Source organism: Anomaloglossus baeobatrachus, chromosome 2 (assembly GCF_048569485.1).
Source record: "Anomaloglossus baeobatrachus isolate aAnoBae1 chromosome 2, aAnoBae1.hap1, whole genome shotgun sequence".
Taxonomy (NCBI): domain Eukaryota; kingdom Metazoa; phylum Chordata; class Amphibia; order Anura; family Aromobatidae; genus Anomaloglossus; species Anomaloglossus baeobatrachus.
In genome coordinates, this window is record NC_134354.1 from 491453119 (window position 1) to 491476881 (window position 23763).

The following is a 23763-nucleotide window of genomic DNA, read 5'->3' on the forward strand; positions in this document are numbered from 1 at the left end:
ATTCTCATCCAGCATTCTTGTATATTCCAGATTAGAATGGGGACGATATATCTGGCATAATGTATAGCTCATAGAAGAATGTAAGCATCCATACAGCAGCTGTATATATAGAGCCACAGACAAGATTATATCCCATCAGGTATGATTAGGAAAACATTTCTCAAATAAAAATGAGCAAGAAAGCATCAGTGTGCATGAGGTCTAAAGTAAAAAATGATGCCAAGGAGCCAATACTGAATTCCATAAATAAGGGGAATGCATTACACCAGGACTGGGCAAATAATTTCCCAGGGTAGGAGGGCACATGATAGACCATGACTGTTGGGGAGGGCCATGGCCACACTTTGCCCAGCTCTTAATTACATGAAGGTAGTGGTGTCTCCTTCAATGTTTCCCACATACAGCATTACGATTTGGTAGTGACTGTATCTGCTATTGCAGCTCACTGCTTTTCAGTCCCCTGGCAGACAGACAAAAAAGGGCACCTGTGCAAGAATAATGCATGACCCCTTTGTAGTCCAATAGTTCGCCATACTGCACCCTTTTATGTATATGGGACATAAGCTTCTTGCTGCTTTGGAGCTGGAAGTTTGCCTGCTTACCTCTTGGGCAACAACCCCTGCACTAAAGGTACATCTGTGACGCCCCGGACTAGTCGGGTCGTCCCAGGTAGTCACACACAACACCACACCCCCTCACAGTTAGTTGACACCAGCCAACCTAAAAACCTTGTCACCACCCTCCAGGTTTGATGTCCACACCAGGGGGCGGAGCCAGGTGGCTGGCTCTGCCCACCGAGGAGTACACAGGCTTGGAGGCGGGAAACACAGTAGTCAAGTTCAGAGTCGAGTGCAGTCAAGGTCACGGGCAGTCCTGTGTCCGTGCCCTGATAAGAGACTACCAGGTGGCTGGGTCGGAGCCCAGTTACCATTGGCAAGGAGGCAGACGGTGGTGGCCGCCTGCAGGAGACCGAGAATACGACCGGTGGAACCATAAGGGACCGGGACAGGGTAGTGGCCTGCTGGAACCGAACAGGGGAACCAACTGGATACCGGAGCACTAGGCAGGGTACTCAGACTCAGCACAAAGCCCCGAACCGATAGGGCCAAGTCGAATCAACTGATTGCGGACTGGACTTAAGGACCTATCCCACACAAGTCCCTTTAGAAGACAACAGCCCAAACCATACAGGGTAAAGCCACCGCCAAGGCATAGAGACCCAAAGGGCCAGCGTCTGCGGGCAACGGGCTCCTACGGCATATGCAAGTCGGGGAGCAGACTACCGGTGTCTAGGCATAGGAGTCAAACATTTACACACAGAGGTGCAGGAGAAAGGCGGAAACCACCAACCTACTCTGGGAGAAGATGCAGCCGGCTGCAGGCACCGTTCATCACTCCGTTTGGCAGCGACTCCAGTGTCTTGTGTCAGAGTGAGTACACCAGTGCCATCAGGCACCGCACCGCATTGCACCGCAACACTTCACCCTGCATCCTGGTACTCGCCTACCGGGCCCCGGAACCAACAACCCCTACCCACGGAGGGGTCAACACCTAGCTGCGCCATTACATCGCTCCCGGGAGCCCCATACCTTCACCGCAGTGGTGGTGCCCACAATCACCACAACCCGTGGGTGGCGTCACGAACTATCATCCCAAACCAAACACCCAAATCCCCGCGTGTAGCGCCAACTAATGCCAGATAATGCTGAATCACAAGACACAGCCAATATAGAATGTGAAAGATGTGCCTGGTAAAGAATGACGGGGACATAGTCAGGAGTTGGAACCAAATGGATCTAATATTGATAGCCTATATAAAAGGTAGGCCATCAATGTGAGAGTCAGGGAAAACATTTATATTGTCAGATATAAAACGTAGGTCAGCTAATAGGTGCTGTAATAAAACTGTCTAATATAGAGTTGAAAAGAAGTTTACATACACTATCTAAAAAGACACATACGCATGTTTTTCTCACTTTACCACTGCCCTTAAAATGTGACTTGGGTCAAACATTTTGGATATCCTTCCATAAGCTTCTCACAATAGTTATAGTATAGTAATAGGAATTTAGGCCCATTCCTCCTGACAGAACTGATGTAACTGAGCCATGTTTGTAGATCACCATGCCTGCACCTGCCTTTTCAGGTCTGCACATAAATTTTCAATAGTATTGAGATCAGGGCTTTGTGATGGCCACTCCAAAACATTGACTTTGTTATCCTTAAGCCACTTTGTAACCAGTTTGGCAGTATGCTTCAGGTCATTGTCCATTTGGAAGATTCATTTCAGGCCAAGCTTTAAGTTTCTGGCTCATGTCTTGAGATGCTGCTTTAGTATTGCCACATAACTTTCTTTCCTCATGATGCCATCTATTTTGTGAAGTGCACCTGTCCCTCCTGCAGCAAAACAACCCCAAAACATGATACTTCCATCCCCATGTTTCACAGTTGGGACGGTGTTGTTAGGTCTCAAAGCTTCTCCCTTTTTCCTCCAAACGTAACTATGGTCATTATGGCCAAACAGTTCAATTTTATTTTCGTCAGACCACAGGACATGTCTTCAAAAATGTAGGTCTTTCTTCCTCTGTGCATTTGCAAACATTAATCTGGCTTTTTTATGTTTCTTTTGGAGTAATGGCTTCTTCCTGGCAGTGGGGCCTTTCAGCCCATGTTGATACAGTACTCATTTCATTGTGGATAATGACACAATCTTACCAGCTTCCGCCAGCATCTTCATAAGGTCTTTTGCTTTTGTTCTTGGGTTCATATGCACATGTCTGACCAAAGCATGTTCATCTCTGGTACACAGAACTCGTCTCCTTCCTGAGCGGTATGATGGCTGGACATTCCCATTTTGTTTGTACTTGCGTATAATTGTTTGTACAGATGAACGAGGCACCTTCAGGTATCTGGAAATTGCACCCAAGGATGAACCAGACTTCACAAGTTCACAATTCTCTTCCTGAGATCTTGGCTGATATTTTTTTACTTTCCCATGGTGCTACACAAAGAAGCAGTGCTCTTCAAGTGTCCATTAAAATACATTCCACCACCAATTATATATTTTGTCATTAAGTAATTTATAACCAACAATGCTGTGTGTAGTGAGGAAATCATCCAGCCCTTTTTTAAAAGCTGTTATAGTATCTGCCATTACTACCTCTTATGGTAGGGCATTCCACAGTCTGACTGCTCTAACTGTAAAGAACCCTTTCCTGTTTAGCTGTCAGAATTGCTTTTCTTCCACTCGCAGTGAATGCCCCCTGGTCTTTAGTATTGTCTTTGGAAGAAATAAGTCATGTGCCAGTTCTTTATATTTACCACATGTGTATTTATACATATAAATGATATTTCCTCTGAGATGTCTTTTTTCTAAGCTAAACATATCTAACGTTTTCAATTTGTCATCATATGAGAGGCCTTCCATTCCTTGTAGTAGTCTAGTTGCCCACCTTTGAACCGACTCTAACTTCTGAATGTCCTTTTCAAAATGTGGAGCCCAAAACTGGATCCCATATTCCAGATGTGGCCTTACAAGTGATATATAGAGGGGTAACAATACGTTGGGATCACAGGATCTAATCTCTCTTTTTCTATATTTTGTTTTTTTCCCTATATGTTCTGGTATATAGGAGGCTATATGAGGGCATATACTGTCTATAGGTGGTATGTGGGGGCTAATACTGTCTATAGGGGACTATGTGGGGCTCATGCTTTTTAAAGGGGGTTATGTCTGAGTGCTTACTATCTTTAGGGGGCTATGTGGGGGCTAATACTGTCTATAAGGGCTATGTGGGGGCTAATTCTATGTATATACAGCTATGTGGAGACATGTTGTTTATAGAGAGCTATGTGTTAGCTAATACTGTCTAGAAAGTACTATGTGGGGCTCATGCTGTTTATAGGGGCTATATGTGGGCTCATACTGTTTATAGGGCGCTATTTGTGGGCTCATGCTGTATATAGTGGGGCTATGTGAGGGCGCATACTGTCTTTAGGGGACTATGGGGGGGCTAATACTGTCTATAGGGGACTATGTGGGGCTCATGCTGATGTGGGCTAATGTTTATAGGGGGTTATATGTGGGCTCATACTGTATATAGGTTAGCTATGTGTGGGCTCATGCTGTATATAGTGGGGCTATCTTTGGGCTCATACTTTGTTTACAGGGTTATGTGGTGACTAATACTGTCTATATGGGACTATGTAGGCCTCATGCTATGTATAGTATTTTTAGGGGGCTATGTGTGGGCTCATACTTTACATATTGGTCTATGTGATGGCTAATAGTGTCTATAGGGGACTACACTTCATTGAGTGAAACTGCGTCCACTAGTCGGGTTCTGGTCAGGAGTCTGCATATCGCATACTTGTCTGCTGTTCCCAGTGTTGACGTCATTGAAACCTTGCAGCACAGAGTGCATCCGCTTGGAGGATTTACAAGTTTGCAGTCATATAGTGGCACGCAGAGTGACTGCAGAGTTTTCATTATAGACCGGACAACCCCTTTAACATTATTACAGAATAGGGGATATTAATAAATAATGGTGCCCAGGATGAGGGCCTTAATTACTGTATGGGGGCCAGAATGAAGAACATACATAATTAGTTTATGGTGGCATTTGGGGGATATAATTATTGTAGGGGCCAGTTAGGAGCCATTATTACTGCTGTAATATATTTTAAGGTTCGCTCACACTGCACAGATGCTATATGCAAATGACATTCAGCTCAAATTTTGCTGTGAGTGTGAGTCTGGTAATGGTGTGGTGATATTTGTCCCTTGTATGTGGTATTTTTCAGTCACTATGTGATGGTAATATGTGGTCTGATCACAGTTTGGCGGTATTTCTCTCTTGTATGTGGTACTATTCGATGACTATGGTAGTAATATGTGGTCTGGTCATAGTGTGGCAGTATTTGTCCCTTGTATGTGGAATTATTGGCCCTGGGTTAGTGGATTGAGTTATGGATGGCGCTAATTTATTCTCTATGATTTTAATTTGATAATTTATAATCTCTTCTAAAGAGATTAAATATTTGGACATTTAAGCCCTCCCTGTCCTGTGACTATTACACAGCAACAGAGATGCACTAACAGAGTTTCTCTGGTGAAAACAAGTAATTACCTCTCCACAGGATAAGTGATAATTTATTGATTGGTGGGGTCCTACATCTGGGACATGCACCAAAAGGCAGAATGTGCAACTTTTATCCCCATTAGGTTGGAGCTTATGTTCGACTTGACCACTGATCCATTCATTCCCTCAATGGCTGCGATCGCTACACTTGGCATTTTCTCGCAGCCTTAAAGAGGATGAATGGAGCTGCGGTCACCCATCTGATCTGCCGCTGCATTTTAAAATAAGATGAAAAGTGCCCTGTTAGGAATAAACGTTCCCCATTCTTCCCATTGATACAATTTCCATTGGTCAGATTCCACCAATTAATAAGTTATTACTGATCTTGCTGTTTGGGCACATGGGAGGGCTCAGAAAGGAAAGAGCGGTGTTGATTTTTTAAGTGTATACTGTCTTTGTCTGGAATATATTGTGAATGACATGTCGCATTTGCAGAGCCCCTGACATGCCAAAACAGCAGAAACCCTCCACAAGTGACTCCATTTTGAAAACTAGACCCCTTAAGGAATTCATCTAGAGATATACTGAGCATTTTTATTCTACAGGTGATTCATAAATCTATATAACATTTAGATGTGAAAACAAAAAAAATGTATATTTTTTATACTAAAATACTGTTTTAGCACCAAATTTTTAAATTACACAAGTGGTAATAGGAGAAAATTGAAACCATAATTTGTTCTGCATTTTCTTCCGAACACAGTGATACCCCGTATGTGGTCAAAAACTAATGTTTGGGCACATGCTAAACTCAGAAAGCAAAGAGCAATATTTGATTTTGAAACACAAATTGGGACACCATGTGACAATTGGAGAGACCCTAAGATGCCAAAAAAGTGACCCCACTGTACAAATTGCACCTCTCAATGAATTCATCAACGGCTGCAGTGTCTATGCTGTAACATCCATGCAATGCCTTTTTTGTGGAGAATTGTAAATACGCCAGCCTAGCGCCCATACATTGTACCCACAGTTGTATTCTGAAATGCTAAAGCTTGCAAATCATGAATGTAAGAATATCGACATACATTACTGCTAAAGGAAATCTAAGAAAAAAATTGAGATATTTAGCGTACAAAAATGGCCAGTTATGCACCTGTTCACACTACATGTTAGGGAATACCGTGTGTTTTTTTGTCTAGATTATGGGGTCATGCCTTCTGACTGTGCAACCAAGTGGATCCAACTTGCCCTTTGTATGATACAAAAGGATAGGGTGTAAAGGCTGCTTTACACGCAGCGACATCGCTAGCAATGTCGCTCGTGAAAGCACCCACCCCCATCGTTTGTGCCTCACGGGCAAATCGCTGCCCGTGGTGTACAAAATCGCTAGTACCCATCACACATACTTACCTGCACAGCGACGTCACACGGCAGACGTCCAATAAAAGCGGAGGGACGGAGAGCAGCCGCATGAAAGTAACGTCCACCTCGTTGCCAGAGAACGCAGGTACGGTGTAGTTCGTCGTTCCTGAGGTGTCACACGTAGCGATGTGTGCTGCCTCAGGAACGACCAACAACCTGCGTCCTGCACGAGCAACGACATTTGGGAAATGGACAACGTGTCAACAATCAACGATTTGGTGAGTATTTTGCATCGTTAGCGGTCGCTCGAACGTTTCACACGCAACGATGTCGCTAACGAGGCCAGATGTGTGTCACGAATTCCGTGACCTCAACGACATCTCGATAACGATGTCGTTGCGTTTAATGGGGCCTTTAGGCAATTGGACAATTTGAGTGCTAAGAACTTCAGTTTTGTAAGTATATTCTATGGTAGTACTGCAGTTTACATTTCAATGCTTGCATGACTCACACAGTGTGTTGCTGTACATTTTGATATGTTTTGCTTATTTCAACACTCCTAAGGCACTATTTTCTCTACCACCCTGCCTACTGTACATATCATTCACCCTGAAAAACAGCTAAAATCCCTTGGTCAAAATAAAACAGACTGCCACCTTACTGAATGATACGATACCAAATGCATATTGAAGTCTGTGAAGAATGGAGGAGGAGGTAGGAGCAAGTGAAGGAGATACAGACACACCTAGATACTCCTGCTTTGTTGTTAGTGTTTTACATCAACCGATGCAGGATTCACAGCTACAATGCTCAGTTCAGCTGTGTAAAGTTCTGTTTGCTATTGCTACTTCTTAATAACTTTCTAGATAGTAAAAGGAGAGCTGGTGTTCCTCATATTCTTAGGTATTGTGTATGGGAAACATCAAAAGATCTAGTCTCCACCCATTAACTCAGAGACAAAAAAAGGGGGAAAACTGAAAATGAAAAAATGCCTAACAGAAGTCATGTAATAGCTGTAATTATTCCTTGAGTACATACACATGACTAGAGTTGAGCGCGGTTCGCAGTTCTCCAGTTCGCGGTTCGAGTGATTTTGGGGCTGTTCTAGATCGAACTAGAACTCGAGCTTTTTTGCTAAAATTCGATAGTTCTAGATACGTTCGAGAACGGTTCTAGCAGCAAAAAGCAGGGCTTTTTACAGCTACAGTGTGCGGGAGCCATCGCTGACAGCCTGCCAGAAGCTGGTAACCAAGATAAACATCGGGTATCCAAGCAAAGCGCTTTGGTTAGTAACCCGATGTTTATCCTAGTTACGTGCAGGAGGCCCACACTTCCCCGCTCAGCTCACTCCGCCCCCTCCTGTCCGCGGCATGTACACACACACACACACACACACACACACACACACTCTGCACACATGGTCCCGCTCGGCTTAACTGCGGTGATGAAGTCCCGCCATCCCGACCTCAGCGCTGTCACTGTCCTCCATGGCCGCCGCTTGTCACATCACCTTCTCTCGCTTCCGACCCGAGTCTGACCAGCGGTGACGTCACGGGCCTCTCGCGATACTTGGCTGTGAAGGCGGCGGTCATTGAACTCAGTGACAGGTGCTGTCAGTATGCTGGAGATCAGTGCAGGTAATGTACCTCGCTGACAGCAGCACTTGTCATGCCCTGCAGTGACCTGGGCTGACTCATTGATGTTAGCTCAGGTCACTGCATTGCTCTCCCAGCCAATGGGGAACATTCTGCTCTTCATTGACTGGGACAGTGTGGATCGTCATGGCAACCCCTTGGATTACACCAGACCTGGATTTGTTTTTCTTTCTAATAAATTGGTTAAAGAGGGAATGTTTTGGGGAGTGTTTTTTTTCAAATAAAAATGTGTTTGTCGTCTATTTTTTTTTATTACTGACTGGGTTGGTGATGTCGGGTATCTGATAGACGCCTGACCTCACCAACCCCAGGGCTTGATGCCAGGTGACATTACACATCTGGTATTAACCCCATATATTACCCCGTTTGCCACCGCACCAGGGCGCGGGATTAGCTGGGGCGAAGCACCAGGATTGGCGCATCTAATGGATGCGCCACTTCTGGGGCGGCTGCGGCCTGCTATTTTTAGGCTGGGGAGAGTCCAATAACCATGGACCTCCCTAGTCTGAGAATATCAGACCCCAGCTGTCTGCTTTATGTTGGCTGGTGATCCAATTTTGGGGGGACCCCTACGTGGTTTTTTTTTTTAATTATTTATTTAATTTAAAATAACAGCGTGGGGTGCCCTCAGTTTTGGATTACCAGCCAAGGTGAGGTTGCCAGCTGTGGTCTGCAGGCTGCAGCCGTCTGCTTTACCCTAGCTGGCTACAAAACTAGGGGGAACCCTACGTCATTTTTTTTTTTCATTTTTTTGGCTAAATACAAAGCTAAGCACCCCTTAGTGCCACATGAAAGGCACCAAAGGGTGCAAAATTACAAAATGCAGGAGAGTGGGACATTATGTGTCTTTCTGCCATTATAATGACAGAAAAGACTGATATGAAGTGCACAAGCACAAGAAAATCACCAGAGCGCTCTACGCTGTGAAAAGCAGTAGAAAATGGCACTGGAGTGAACATGTGACTGCCTCATGTAGGATGAAGCTATGGATCCTGGGTAAATTTATGCATTTACCCTCCTTCAGTTTTTTTGCAGTACACAAAAAAAACGGAGGGCACACGGATGACAAACAGATGACATACGGACCGTCTACGGAACGGAAACGGATGCCACACGGATGCACCCGTGAAAAAAAACGGACTGTTTTTTGCAGACCGCAAAAATGGATCGGTCGTGTTAATGTAGCCTTATTCTGATCTGCCGTTTATAAACAGCAGGCAGAAATAAGTGAATAACGCCCCCCGGCGTCAGAAAATCTCCGGGGTTTCAGGGCTAGCTAAGACCCTGGAGATCATGATTCAGGACGGTTTTTCCGGTCCCCGCTCACGTGATCACAGGTATACACCGTACACCGATGATCACGTTACAGTAAATGACAGCGCCGGTAAAAAATTATTTATCTCCCATCTGGCATGAACAAACACTTCTTCTCCACTTCTTCTCCACTTCTTCTCCACTTCTTCTCCACTTTTTCTCCACTTTTTCTCCACTTTTTCTCTACTTTTTCTCCATTTTTTCTCCATTTTTTTCTCCATTTTTTCTCCACTTTTTCTCCACTTTTTCTCCACTTTTTCTCCACTTCTCCCCTTTTTCTCCCCTTTTTCTCCATTTTTTCTCCATTTTTTCTCCACTTTTTCTCCACTTTTTCTCCACTTTTTCTCCACTTTTTCTCCATTTTTTCTCCATTTTTTTCTCCTTTTTCTCCACTTTTTCTCCACTTTTTCTCCACTTTTTCTCCACTTCTCCCCTTTTTCTCCACTTTTTCTCCACTTTTTCTCCATTTTTTCTCCATTTTTTCTCCACTTTTTCTCCACTTTTTCTCCACTTTTTCTCCACTTTTTCTCCACTTCTCCCCTTTTTCTCCCCTTTTTCTCCATTTTTTCTCCACTTTTTCTCCACTTTTTCTCCACTTTTTCTCCATTTTTTCTCCATTTTTTTCTCCTTTTTCTCCACTTTTTCTCCACTTTTTCTCCACTTTTTCTCCACTTCTCCCCTTTTTCTCCACTTTTTCTCCACTTTTTCTCCATTTTTTCTCCACTTTTTCTCCACTTTTTCTCCACTTTCTCTCCACTTTTTCTCCACTTTTTCTCCACTTTCTCTCCATTTTTTTCTCCATTATTTCTCCACTTTTTCTCCACTTTTTCTCCGTTCTTTTTCTATGGTCGGTCTACCCATTAGCTCTGCCATGCATAGTGTAGCTCTACACCTACTGCACATGTTACTTTATGATTGACATCTCTTTCGTACCAGAGCTGTCTAAGCCTACTCTGACCCCATATTTGTCATTACTATATTGTCCTTGTACTGTATTATGACATTTGTATCATGTGTTTCATTTCTTGCTGTGTTGCAATTTTGTTGCTGCATCCCAATTGTACCTCTACATTGTTCGAGTTTATGTTATTGTTCTCTCACTCTTATGTGATACTGATTATTGTCATTTTTCATGATTACATGCAGATAAGTCCAATCTGACGAAGGCTCAGGCCGAAACGTCATTTGTAACTTGTTTTGGACAAAAACATATATGCTTATGAAAAATTTTTTTTTCTTAATACGGACCAATAAAGAGTGATTTTGCATTACTATCCGTTGTGACTTACTGACTTAGTCTGGGAGATTTAGAGTGCCGAGGTTACTCACTAATTTTATCTATTATTACCTCTGAGCACCTATATACCAGTGAGCAGAGCTTCCTCTACAGTAGTTCTCCTGATTAGGCATGCCCTTACCTCATGAGCAGGGCATTGCAGCTTTGGTAGCAACCATTACGACATGGACTCTGCTGCTGTGGACCCGGGGAGAGTGAGTGCAGATTCATTGCACCCACACTCCTCACATGAAGGGTCCGCACTGCTAGAAAATGGGGGATACGTTCCCTGAGTGTCTCCCCCCCATATTCTAGACGGTCAAGAGTCGTCGTGGGACCCCTTTATTTTTTTTCTTACAATAAATTGGTGAAAGAGGAAATGTTTTGGGGACTGTTTTTTCAAATAAATTTCTTTTGTCGATTTTTTTTTTTTTTTTTTTTTTTTTGTTAGTTCTGACAGTTTATGATGTTGGGTATCTAATAGACGCCATGACATCACAAACTGCTGGGCTTGATCTCAGGTGACTTTACAGCTAGTATCAACCCGATTTATTACCCCGTTTGCCACTGCACCAGGGCACGGGATGAGCTGGGGTGAAGCGCCAGGATTAGCGCATCTAGTGGATGCGCCACGTCTGGGGTGCCTGCGGCCTGCTATTTTTAGGCTGTGAAGGCCCAATAACTATGGACCTTCCCACCCTGAGAATACCAGACCACAGCTGTCCGCTTTACCTTGGCTGGTGATCCAATTTGGGGGGGACCCTACTTTTATTGTGTAATTATTAATATTTATAAAATAATTATAAAAAAGAGCCTGAGGGGACCTCCACATTGGATCCCCAACCACGGTAAAGCTGCCAGCTGTGGTTTTCAGGCTACAGCCGTCTGCTTTACCCTAGCTGGCTATCAAAAATGGGGGGACCCAACGTCATTTTTTTTTTTAACTATTTTTTAAATAGAAAAAATTAATGGGCTTTCCTGTATTTTGATTGCCAACCAAGGTAACGGCAGGCAGATGGGGGTGGCAACCCATAGCTGTCTGCTTTATCTGCGCTGAGAATCAGAAATACCGCGGAGCGCTACGTCATTTTTTTAAAGATTTATTTTTACAGCACTGTGATGTCCAGCAATCAAAATACAGGGAAGCCCATTTTGTTTTTAGTTATTTAAATAAATAATTAAAAAAAATATATATGGGCTCCCGCTGCATTTTTTGTATTGCTAACTAAGGGTAATCCAAGCAGCTACTGGCTGCTAACCCCCACTGCTTGGTGTTACCTTCACTGGCAATGGAAAATCCAGGGAAGCATTTTTTATTTTTTTTGCCAAAAAACTACAAAAAAAGGACGTGAGCTTCGCCATATTTTTGTATGCTAGCCAGGTATAGCAGGCAGGTGCTGGAAGAGTTGGATATAGCGCCAGAAGATGGCGCTTCTATGAAAATGCCATTTTCTGAGGCGGCTGCAGACTGCAATTCGCAGCAGTGGGGCCCAGAAAGCTCAGGCCAACCTGTGCTGCGGATTCCAATCCCCAGCTGCCTAGTTGTACCTGGCTGGACACAAAAATGGGGCGAAGCCTACGTCATTTGTTTTCTAATTATTTCATGAAATTCATGAAATATTAAAAAAAGGGCTTCCCTTTATTTTTGGTTCCCAGCCGGGTACAAATAGGCAACTGGGGGTTGGGGGCAGCCGTACCTGCCTGCTGTACCTGGCTAGCATACAAAAATATGGCGAAGCCCACATAATCTTTTCAGGGGGCAAAAAACTTCTGCATACAGTCCTGGATGGAGTATGCTGAGCCTTGTAGTTCTGCAGCTGCTGTGTGTCTGTATGGAGAAGAGCAGACAGCAGCTGCAGAACTACAAGGCTCAGCATACTCCATCCAGGACTGTATGCAGAAGTTTTTTGCCCACCAAAAAAATGACGTGGGCTTCGCCATATTTTTGTATGCTAGCCAGGTACAGCAGGCAGCCACGGGCTGCCTCCAACCCCCAGTTGCCTATTTGTACCCGGCTGGGAACCAAAAATATAGGGAAGCCCGTTTTTTTTTAATTATTTCACTTATTTCATGAAATAATTAAAAAACAATTGACGTGGGCTTCGCCCCATTTTTGTGTCCAGCCAGGTACAACTAGCCAGCTGGGGATTGGAATCCGCAGCACAGGTTAGCCCAAGGTTTCTGGGCGCCTCTGCTCTGAATTTCAGTCCGCAGCCGTCCCAGAAAATGGCGCTCTCATAGAAGCGCCATCATCTGGCGCTGTATCCAACTCTTCCAACAGCCCTGGAGCCGGGTGGCTTGTTGGGTAATCATGAGTTAATACTGGCTTTGTTTTACTAGCCAGTATTAAGCCAGAGATTCTTAATGTCAGGCACGTTTGACCCGGCCATTAAGAATCTCCAATAAAGGGTTAAAAAAAAGACACCACACAGAAAAAAATACTTTAATAGAAATAAATAAATACACAGACACATTAGAGACTCCATCTTTATTACCCCCTGTCAGCCCTCCACGATCCTGCTCTTCTGTCTTTCTCGTTCAACAAATGCAGCTCTGCTACATCACTGCTGCATGGGGGAAGACGCTGCTTCCCGTGGAGCATTCACTCCGTGAAAGCTGCACGAGAAGCAGCGTGCAGCCTTCACTCCGTGAGTGATGAGTGCTGCTAGCGGTAACAGCGGTAACGCTGACAGACGTGTTACCATAGCAACGGTGCTCCCGGAGCCGCGGTTAGCGGTGACGTCACCGCTAACTGCGTTGCTATGGCAACGGTGATCTCCGTTAATGACCGGCTGTGTCAGCCGGTCCCTAACGGAACGGGGAGTCGACCGTGTGCTAGAGCATGTCGCCGGTACACGGCGATACACAAATGTGCACCGTGTACCGGAGAGATGCACTCGCAGGTCCTACATGACGCGTCATAGTCATGTGACCAGTCTGTAGCCAATGAGATAATAGCCACGTGACTGGTCACATGGCTATTTTGACGTCACGATAGGTCCTGCATCACTGCTGGCAGTGCTGGTTACCGGAAGGATTCAGCGATCATCGGATGGAATAGCGGCAGGAGACAGAGTGCAGGAGGGATCGCGGGGACCGGTAAGTGTTATGGCAATGTTTATTAACTGTTTGTGTACATTTATCATGCATTTTTATGTGTTTGTGATTGCCTCCCATTATAGCCTATTGGTTCGAGTTCGGTTCGTCGAACGTTCGACGAACCGAACTCGAACGGGACCTCCGTTCGGCGAACCGACGTCGAGCCGAACCGCGACTGGTTCGCTCATCTCTACACATGACCTGAAAATTCTGAAAAGTCACCTAAAATGACAGGTACTCGTTAAAGATGACATATTCTGAAAATAGAATAGTATTCTTATACTGGTAAATCAGAAATTACAATTCATTACATTTTTCTTACTGCATCATTTTTCAAAATGAGAACCAATATGGCTGCACTGTTGGTTGCCGCAGTTGGCAATTTGGTTGGCAAAATTATTATTATAAGTATTATAGTGCGCCTGCAGGACCTCAATGTCGGTATGTGTATGTGACGTAGGACTCTTCATGCACCCCAGCTTTAGAAGAAGGAGTACAAAGATGGCCGAAAGAGGAGGCGCCGCACCCTGAGAGCGGAGACACCCATCCGACCCATGTGCACCGTACCGACCGTTTAGGTAAGTATTATAAAGTCATTTGTACGTTCTACACAGCGGTCTGGGCTCTTATATACAGCATGTTAGAATGCTGTATATAAGAGCCCACTGGTGGTGTTCGCAGCTTATAGCCACCAAATCTGGTGACAGGTTCCCTTTAACTCCTTATGTATTACTATATGATCAGTTTTATTTTTGTGGCCTAAAATCCTTTTTAGGTTACATTGGCTACTTCACTTATCCTTTTATGTAACGCCAACGTTACTACCTGGAATATAGCACTTTCTTGGCAAAATCTGCCCCATCTGGTTGTACGTGCGCCATTGGTCCTATAAGTGTTAATGCAGCACACTGTGGGTCCTGTGGGTCTGTGACAGTCTCCCTGAAAATACAACATAAACAAATGGTTACTTTCAATCCCTAAGTACAAATAAAGGAGGAACCAAACAAATCCCTTAAAATGTAACCATCGTTTTAATTTTTATTTCATAAATCAATAGCACACATGAAAATAAGCAACTTTTTAATATATCTTATCAGATAAGTTTACTTCTTTCTTTGCCAAAATGTATCAGTCATTATCCAAATGCTCAATTCTGAGGCAAAATCTGTATTCGATAGGTGATGTCAGTTGTTACTGATGAGATTCTATGTAGATAGGAGGATGGGTGGAGCTCTGCCAGAGCAGGACCTGGACCTGATTGTACTTAAGATATAGGTATAAAACCCAAGTAGGCGTGGGTCATGGCCCCAAATGTATTCTAGGTCCTATTTATTTGTTAAAGGGAATTTGTCAGCAGAGTTTTGCTATGTAATCTGAGGACAGCATGACATAGGGGTGAAAACACAGAATTGACCGTCACTTGTCAAGCTGTGTTCTGTTGTTTCCTTAAACTGAAGGTTTTATCACCTGGAGATTATCATTCCTGTGACTGGTGTGCAGACGCTTGTCTGACTGCGCCCCCTCCTGTAATTAGCAGCTCACTGTCTATAGACAATGGACATACACAGCCTGTAGTGGGTGTGGCTAGATTTTTCAGATCTGCTGCATGGCTAAATCTAAAATCTCTGAATCGCTGCACCTTGTAAACTAAGTAATACATAGTTGGATTCAGGATTTCTTTGCCTTCATCATGCTGCTCTCAGATGAGTTAGCAAAAGCCTGCTGACAGATTCCCTTTAATGGAAACAGCTTATGTGTGCACCTGCACATTACAATTAGGTTAAGTTCCCAAAATGAGTTTTGGGAGAATTTTTGACCCTGATTATTTTCACTGAACCAAAAATGCATTGTCTTACAGTTCCAGCAAAGTGGATGAGCGTTATAGAAATCTCACGCCCAATGTGGATTTTTTTACGCAGTGTAAACTGACCCGTGGTGCATGATCAAAATCCGCAAGTCAATTTTTCTTGCACTGAGTCTTATTTGCGGCTTATCTCCATGCAATTACATGAGATGCAGAGAATATGCAGGTAAAAATCTACATGCGTTTTTAGTGTGTTACAGCACAAATACAGTAAAAATATATATAATCTGTACCTGACTGTATCAATAGCATTCTGTCAAAGCCAAATAACAGAAAGTATCAAAAACAAAGCTTTATTTAAAACATGACATACCAAAAAGAGACAAAAAATACAGAAGTATGCTGTAGATAAGAAGCGCATATCGGGTCCTATCTGGTGGGATTTGACAAGACAACAGTTAGGCTATGTGCCCACGCTGCGGATTTACCGCGGATTTTGCCGCGGATTTGCCGCGGATTTACCGCGGATTTCCCGAAAATCTGCAGCAGCGGCACTTCCAAGCCATTTCAATGGCATTTTGGAAATGCTGTGTCCATGCTGCGGATTTTTCCGCTGCGGATTTGCCGCGGATTTTGATGCGGAAAAATCTGCAGCATGTCAATTATTTGTTGCGGATTTTGGTGCGGATTTTGGGTATAGAATGGGGAAAAAAAAAAAAAAGAAATCCGCATCAAAATCCGCGGTAAATCCGCGGCAAATCCGCGGGTGCGGATTTGCCGCGAAAGTCGCGGATTTTCATGCAGAAAAATCCGCAGGTACATTCTACCGTGGACACATAGCCTTAAGGTACTCACCTGTAGAAGTTGTGCAAGTCACAACTCCTACATAGGCATAAAATGGCATCTGCTGCAGCCCTGGAGAGACGTGTTACAGATGTGGAAGAAGGAAAGCGGGATATGCTGCGCTGACATCAAGCATCCAGAAGTTGATTCATTTCTCTTTTATTCAATCAGGTCTACGCGATTCGGAGGACGTAGCCTCCTTATTCAGGACAATTATTACAGAAAAATCAACCTTACTCTAAGGTTGATTTTTCTGTAATAATTGTCCTGTATAAGGAGGCTACATCCTCCGAAACGCGTAGACCTGATTGAATAAAAGAGAAATGAATCAACTTCTGGATGCTTGATGTCAGCGCAGCATATCCCGCTTTCCTTCTTCCACATCTGTAAAAAGAGACAAAATGCAGAGTCAAAAATGAGATAGAAACGCAACAAAAAAATATTTCATTGCGCGTTTAAGTATTTTACTTTAGTTTTTATCATATTTTTGACACTGCGGTTTTTGCTTACTGTCATGTGGTATAGCTGTTACACTACATGTATTTTTACCAACAGCTGCCACATCGTAAAATATACTGATATTAATTATTGCAGTTACTACTACAAAAAATACCTTTAAGACAGAATCTGTCTTATTGATTAACCCCCTCAAGCTGTTTAGATGACCATATTACTCTACCATTACTACAATCTGTTGATCCATGACTGAAAGCGGCTGTTTTAATTCATATGCAAATACGAGTAAGTAAAAAATGCTCTGATCACGCCCAGAGCACAATTGCTTCACTTACATTGGGTATAGAAAGTATTCAGACCCCTTTACATTTTTCACTCTTTGTTTTATTGCAGCCATTTGGTAAATTCAAAACAGTTTATTTTTTTCTCATTAATGTACACTCTGCACCCCATCTTGAGAAGAAAAAAAAAAGTAAAACATTTTGCAAATTTATTAAACAAGAAAAACTGAAATATCACACGGTCATAAGTATTCAGACTCTGCTCAGGATTGAGTAGAAGCATGTGACGCCCTGGACTAGTCAGGTCGTCCCAGGTAGTCACACACAACACCACACCCCCTCCCGATTAGGTGACATCAGTCAAACTAAAAACCTTGTCACCACCCTTCAGGTTTGATGTCCACACCAGGGGAGTTCACAGGCCTGGAGGCGGGAAAGGAGGAAAACAAGTCTAGAGGAGGTAGAGAGCAGTCCAGTATCCAGGCCTGCCAAGAGACTACCAGGTGGCTGGGTCGGAGCCCAGTCGCCATTGGCAATGAGGCAGACGGTGGTGGCCGCTTGCAGGAGCTGGGATTACAGCCGGTGGAACCATAGGGACCTGGGTCGGGCGGTGGCCCGCCGGTGCCGAAACCGGGGAACCGATTGGAAACCGGAGCACCAGGAGGGGTACTCAGACCCAGTACAAAGCCCTGAACCGACAGGGCCGAGTCAAATCAACTGATTGTGGACTGGACTTAAGGACCTATCCCACACAAGCCCCATTAGAAGACAACAGCCCAACCATACAGGGTAAAGCCACCGCCAAGGCATAGAGACCCAAAGGGCCAGCGTCTGCGGGCAAACTGGCTCCTACGGCATATACAAGTCGGGGAGCGGACTACCGGTGTCTAGGCATAGGAGTCAAACATTTACACACAGAGGTGCAGTAGAAAGGCGGAAACCACCAACCTATTCTGGGAGAAGCTGCAGCCGGCTGCGGGCCCCGTTCATCACTCCGTTTGGTTTACCAGAGACTCCAGTGTGTTGTGTCAGAGTGAGTACACCAGTGCCATCAGGCACCACACCATGCCGCACCGCAACACTTCACCCTGCACCCCGGCCCTCGCCAACCGGGCCCCGGGACCAACACCCCCTACCCACGGAGGGGTCAACATCTAGCTGCGCCATTACACCGCTCCCGGGAGCCCCCATACCTTCACCGCAGTAGTGGTGTCTACAATCACCACAACCCGTGGGTGGCATCACGAACTTACATTCCAAACCAAACCACCGCGGCCCCGGCCGTGGAACTTCTCACCCAAGTCCCCGTGTGTAGTGCCAACTCCCTTGCAGAGCGACATGACCCCTGGGTCCATGAGAGGCTCGAGCCACCACCCGCAGTGCGAGCACGGATCCGAGCGGCTCCCGCGGGGCGGTACAAGCACCATTTTGAGCTAGTACAGCCATGAGTCTTCCTGGGAATGACGCAACAGGTTTTTCACACCTGGTTTTGAGAATCCTCTGCCATTCTCCCTTGCAGATCCTCTCCAATTCCGTCAGGTTGGATGGTGAACGTTGGTGGACAGCCATTTTCAGGTCTCTCCAGAGACGTTCAATTGGGTTTAAGTCAGGGCTCTGGCTGGGCCAGTCAAGAATGGTCACAGAGTTGTTCTTAAGCCACTCCTTTGTTATTTTAGCTGTGTGCTTAGGGTCATTGTCTTGTTGGAAGCAGAACCTTCGGTCAAGTCTGAGGTCCAGAGCACTCTGGAAGAGGTTTTCTTCCAGGATATCTCTGTACTTGGCTGCATTCATCTTTCCTTCAATTGCAACTAGTTGTCTTGTCCCTGCAGCTGAAAAACACCTCCATAACATGATGCTGCCACCACCATGTTTCACTGTTGGGATTGTATTGGGCAGGTGATGAGCAGTACAAGGTTTTCTCTACACATAGTGCTTAGAATTATCACCATAAAGTTCTATCTTCATCTCATCAGACCAGAGAATCTTAAGGCCCCGTCACACTAAGCAACATCGCTAGCAACATCGCTGCTAACGAACAACTTTTGTGACGTTGCTAGCGATGTTGCTGTGTGTGACATCCAGCAACAACCTGGCCCCTGCTGTGAGGTCGTTGGTTGTTGCTGAATGTCCTGGGCCATTTTTTAGTTGTTGCTGTCCCGCTGTGAAGCACAGATCGCTGTGTGTGACAGCGAGACAGCAACAACTAAATGTGCAGGCAGCAGGAGCCGGCTTCTGCGGAGGCTGGTAACCAATGTAAACATCGGGTAACCAAGAAGCCCTGTCCTTGGTTACCCGATATTTACCTTTGTTACCAGCCTCCGCCGCTCTCACTGTCAGTGCCGGCTCCTGCTCTGTGCACATGTAGCTGCAGCACACATCGGGTTAATTAACCCGATGTGTGCTGTAACTAGGAGAGCAAGGAGCCAGCGCTAAGCATTGTGCGCTGCTCCCTGCTCTGTGCACATTTAGCTGCAGCACACATCGGGTTAATTAACCCGATGTGTGCTGTAACTAGGAGAGCAAGGAGCCAGCGCTAAGCATTGTGCGCTGCTCCCTGCTCTGTGCACATTTAGCTGCAGCACACATCGGGTAATTAACCCGATGTGTGCTGTAACTAGGAGAGCAGAGAGCCAGCGCTCAGTGTGCGCTGCTCCCTGCTCTCTGCACGTGTAGCTCCGTGCGGTGGTAACCAAGGTAAATATCGGGTTGGTTACCCGATATTTACCTTAGTTACCAAGCGCAGCATCTTCCATGCGGTGCTGGGGGCTTGTCACTGGTTGCTGGTGAGCTCACCAGCAACTTGTGTAGCGACGCTCCAGCGATCCCTGCCAGGTCAGGTTGCTGGTGGGATCGCTGGAGCGTCGCAGTGTGACATCTCACCAGCAACCTCCTAGCAACTTACCAGCGATCCCTATCGTTGTTGGGATCGCTGGTAAGTTGCTTAGTGTGACTGGACCTTTATTTATCATAGTCTGGGAGTCCTTCATGTGTTTTTTTGCAAACTCTATGCGGGCTTTCATATTTCTTGCACTGAGGAGAGGCTTCTGTCGGGCCACTCTGCCATAAACACCCAGCTGATGGAGGGCTGCAGTGATAGTTGACTTTGTATAACTTTCTCCTATTTCCCTACTGCATCTCTGGAGCTCAGACACATTGATCTTGGGGTACTTGTTTACCTAGAAAGAGTGCTGGTGGTCCAAACTTTTTCCATTTAAGGATTATGGAGGCCACTGTGCTCTTAGGAACCTTGAGCACTGCAGAAATTGTTTTGTAACCTTGGCCAGATCTGTGCCTTGCCATAATTCTGTCTCTGAGCTCCTTGGGCAGTCCCTTTGACCTCCATGATTCATTCTCATTTGATCTCACATGAAATTTGAGCTGTGAGGTCTTAGATAGGACTTGATTTGGAAAGGCACACACCTATCAGTTTAATTAAACACAGTTGGACTCCAATGAAGGAGTAGAACCATTTCAGGCCTCAAACACACAGCCGTCAAACACGTGCGTGTTTTGTCCGTTTCCGTATATACCGGAGACACGGACAAACGTGCACCAATGTTATGCTATGTTTGAGGGCACACATGCGTTATTCCATACAGTCCGTGTGTCCGTGTCCATGATACGTATGTGTATCCGTTTTGCACGGAAGCATGTAGGTTTTCTGCACGGAACACGCACACACGGACCCAATGGAAGTCTATGGGTCCGTGAGCACACGTACGTGACATGGATGCATCTCCGTATGCTCCGTGTACGTTTCGTGCTTTTTTTCTAGCGATGTCGGTCATTCTTTCTTTTTCTGTGTATGTCGGTCAATCTCCCTCAGTCTGTCGGCCGGTCTCTCTGTCTTGTCTGTCCCTCTCTGTCTGTCGATCAGTCTCCCCCCTCTCTCATACTCACTATTCCCCGATCACCGGCGCTGCACTGCACAGCGGTTAAAAAAACGCTGGCGGCTTATACTATTTTGAAAAAGCCGGCCGGTCATTAATCAATCTTGTATTCCCTGCTTTCCCCACCCACCAGCACCTATGATTGGTTGCAGTGAGACACTCCCCCATGCTGAGTGACAGCTGTCTCACTGCAACCAATCACAGCCGCCGTTGGGCGTGTCAATATCGAGCAGTAAAATAAATAAATAATTAATTTAAAAAAACCGACGTGCGGTTCCCCTCATTTTGATACCAGCCAGGGTAAAGTCAAATGGCTGAAGGCTGGTATTCTCAGGATGGGCAGCCCTACATTATGGGGAGCCCACCAGCCTAACAATATCAGTCAGCAGCCACCCGGAATAGCCGCATCCATTAGATACAACCGTTCTGGGGCTCTACCCGGCTCTTCCCGATTTGTCCTGGTGCGTTGGCAATCGGGGTAATAAGGAGTTAATAGCAGCAGCCCATAGCTGCCACTAAGTCCAAGATTAATCATGTCAGGCGTCTCCCCGAGATACCTTCCATGATTAATCTGTAAGTTACAGTAAATTAACACATACACCCGAAGAAATCCTTTATTTGGAATAATAAACACTAACAAATACCCTAGTTCACCACTTTATTAAGCCCGAAAAAGCCATCCATGTCCGGCGTAATCCACGGAGGTCCCGTGTCGCTTCCAACTCTGCAAAATGAAGGTGACAAGAGCTGCAGAAGAACACCGCCGCTCCTGTCAGCTCCACACAGCAACTGAGGTGAGAAGCGCGATCAGCGATGATGTCACTCAGATTACTCGCGGCCACCGCTGGATCCTCCAACTGTGACTGCAAGTAGCCCGAGTGACAGCGATGAAGTCACAGGTGAGTTGTGGTCACGGGTGGATGATCCAGCTAGCCGCGGGTAACCTGAGTGACAGCAGCACTAATCGCGCTGCTCACTTCAGTGACTCAGGGGATTAGCGGTCACCGGTGAGTCCTTCACAGGTGACCGCTAATCAGTATGCGACACAGGCAGAGCCGCGGTATGACAATGAAATCGGGTGAAGTTCACCCGAGTTCATTCTCATCGCACTGTCAGCGGGTATGTATCAATGACATTGTGCATCACACACGGAACATTTCACACGGACAACACATGGACATGTCGCTTACGTATCTCACGCACACACGGACATTCAACATACACACACGGCTAGCATACGCAATTCACACAGATACCACACGTACCATAAAAACGGACTTAAAAACGGAAAACGGACCCGAAAAACGGAACGTAACACAGGTGCGTGTTTTTCACGGATGTGTGTCGGAGGCCTCAAGGAGTATCACAAGGAAATGGACAGCATGTGACTTAAATATGAGTGTCTAAATAAAGGGTCTGAATACTTATGACCATGTGATAGTTCAGTTTTTCTTGTTTAATAAATTTGCAAAAATTTCTACATTTCTGGGGTTTTTTTCTGTCAAGATGGAGTGCAGAGTGTACATTAATGAGAGAAAAATGAACTTTATCGAATTTACCAAATGGCTGCAATAAAACAAAGCGTGAAAAATTGAAAGGGGTCTGAATACTTTCTGTACCTACTGTATATATAAATTGAAAAGGCACTTTTCAGTTAGGTAGCAACAGCTTGCATCAGTAAAGGCATGGATGACATCTTTCCAGAGAGCAACCTTACCATCTAAACAGTTTGGTGAATTCAGGGTGATGGATCATTCTGACGGATTCCTTCTAAATAAAAGGACAATTTTCAATAAGTCCCATATATGTTTCTTTTGTTACCTGCAAATATCACCATTTGGATCTGCAAATGTGAAAGATACAACTGGATTCTTCATCAAATCTGTGATAATGCTTGACTTGGGAGGAATATAAAAGTAAGGAACTCCAGTACTGTTATCCATAGGACCATCACTAGTTAACATCACTTGTCCAAAAGGCACTCCTTGTATCTAAGAATAGGGTAAAAGAAGGTGATAGGTACAAGTTAAATACAGAATGTTTGACAAATTCTTTGGTATGTACTTTACCATGTAGAACTATTGTGCTGCAATGTTATTATTGGACAGTGGGGAAAATAAGTACGGTATTTGATACATTACTTATTTTGCAAGTTTTCCTACCTACAAAGAATGGAGAGGTCTGGAATTTTTATTGTAAGTACACTTCCACTATGACAGACAGAATAAAAAAAAAGCCAGAAAATCACATTGTATGATTTTTAAATACTTTCCATTTTATTGCATGAAATACAGTAAGTATTTGATCACCTACTAACCAGCAATAATTCTGGCTCTAACAGACCTGTTATTTTTAATTAATAAACCCTCTAAGGGTATGTGCGCACGTTGCTTTTTACCTGCTTTTTACCTGCTTTTTTGCTGCTTTTTCTTCTGCGCTGTTTAATGCCAAAATGGATGTGTTCTTCTATTCAAGCAAAGTCTATGGGAATTTGGGTTTCTTGTTCACACTATGTTGTTCAAAATGCTGCCTTTTTGAGGCAGAACTTTGGTCAAAAACTCAGCTTTTCAAAGAAGCAACATGTCAATTGTTTTTGCCATTTGGGTTTTGCACTGCAAAGCTGAGTTTTTGACCAAAGTTCTGCCACAAAAAGGCAGCATTTTGAACAACATAGTGTGAACAAGAAACCCAAATTCCCA

At 44.8% G+C, this 23763-nt stretch overlaps 1 protein-coding gene across 1 annotated transcript in view; it reads right to left on the minus strand.

The window, feature by feature from the left end:
- The window catches only part of CREG2 (cellular repressor of E1A stimulated genes 2), a 39235-nt gene that overhangs the window by 4168 nt on the left and 11304 nt on the right, over window positions 1-23763 (minus strand). Inside the window, exons 2-3 of the mRNA XM_075336471.1 lie at window positions 22886-23055; window positions 14616-14729 (exon numbers count right to left, since the gene is read on the minus strand). Coding sequence (XP_075192586.1) covers window positions 14616-14729; window positions 22886-23055 — 284 coding nt within the window. The remainder of the gene's footprint in view (window positions 1-14615; window positions 14730-22885; window positions 23056-23763) is intronic.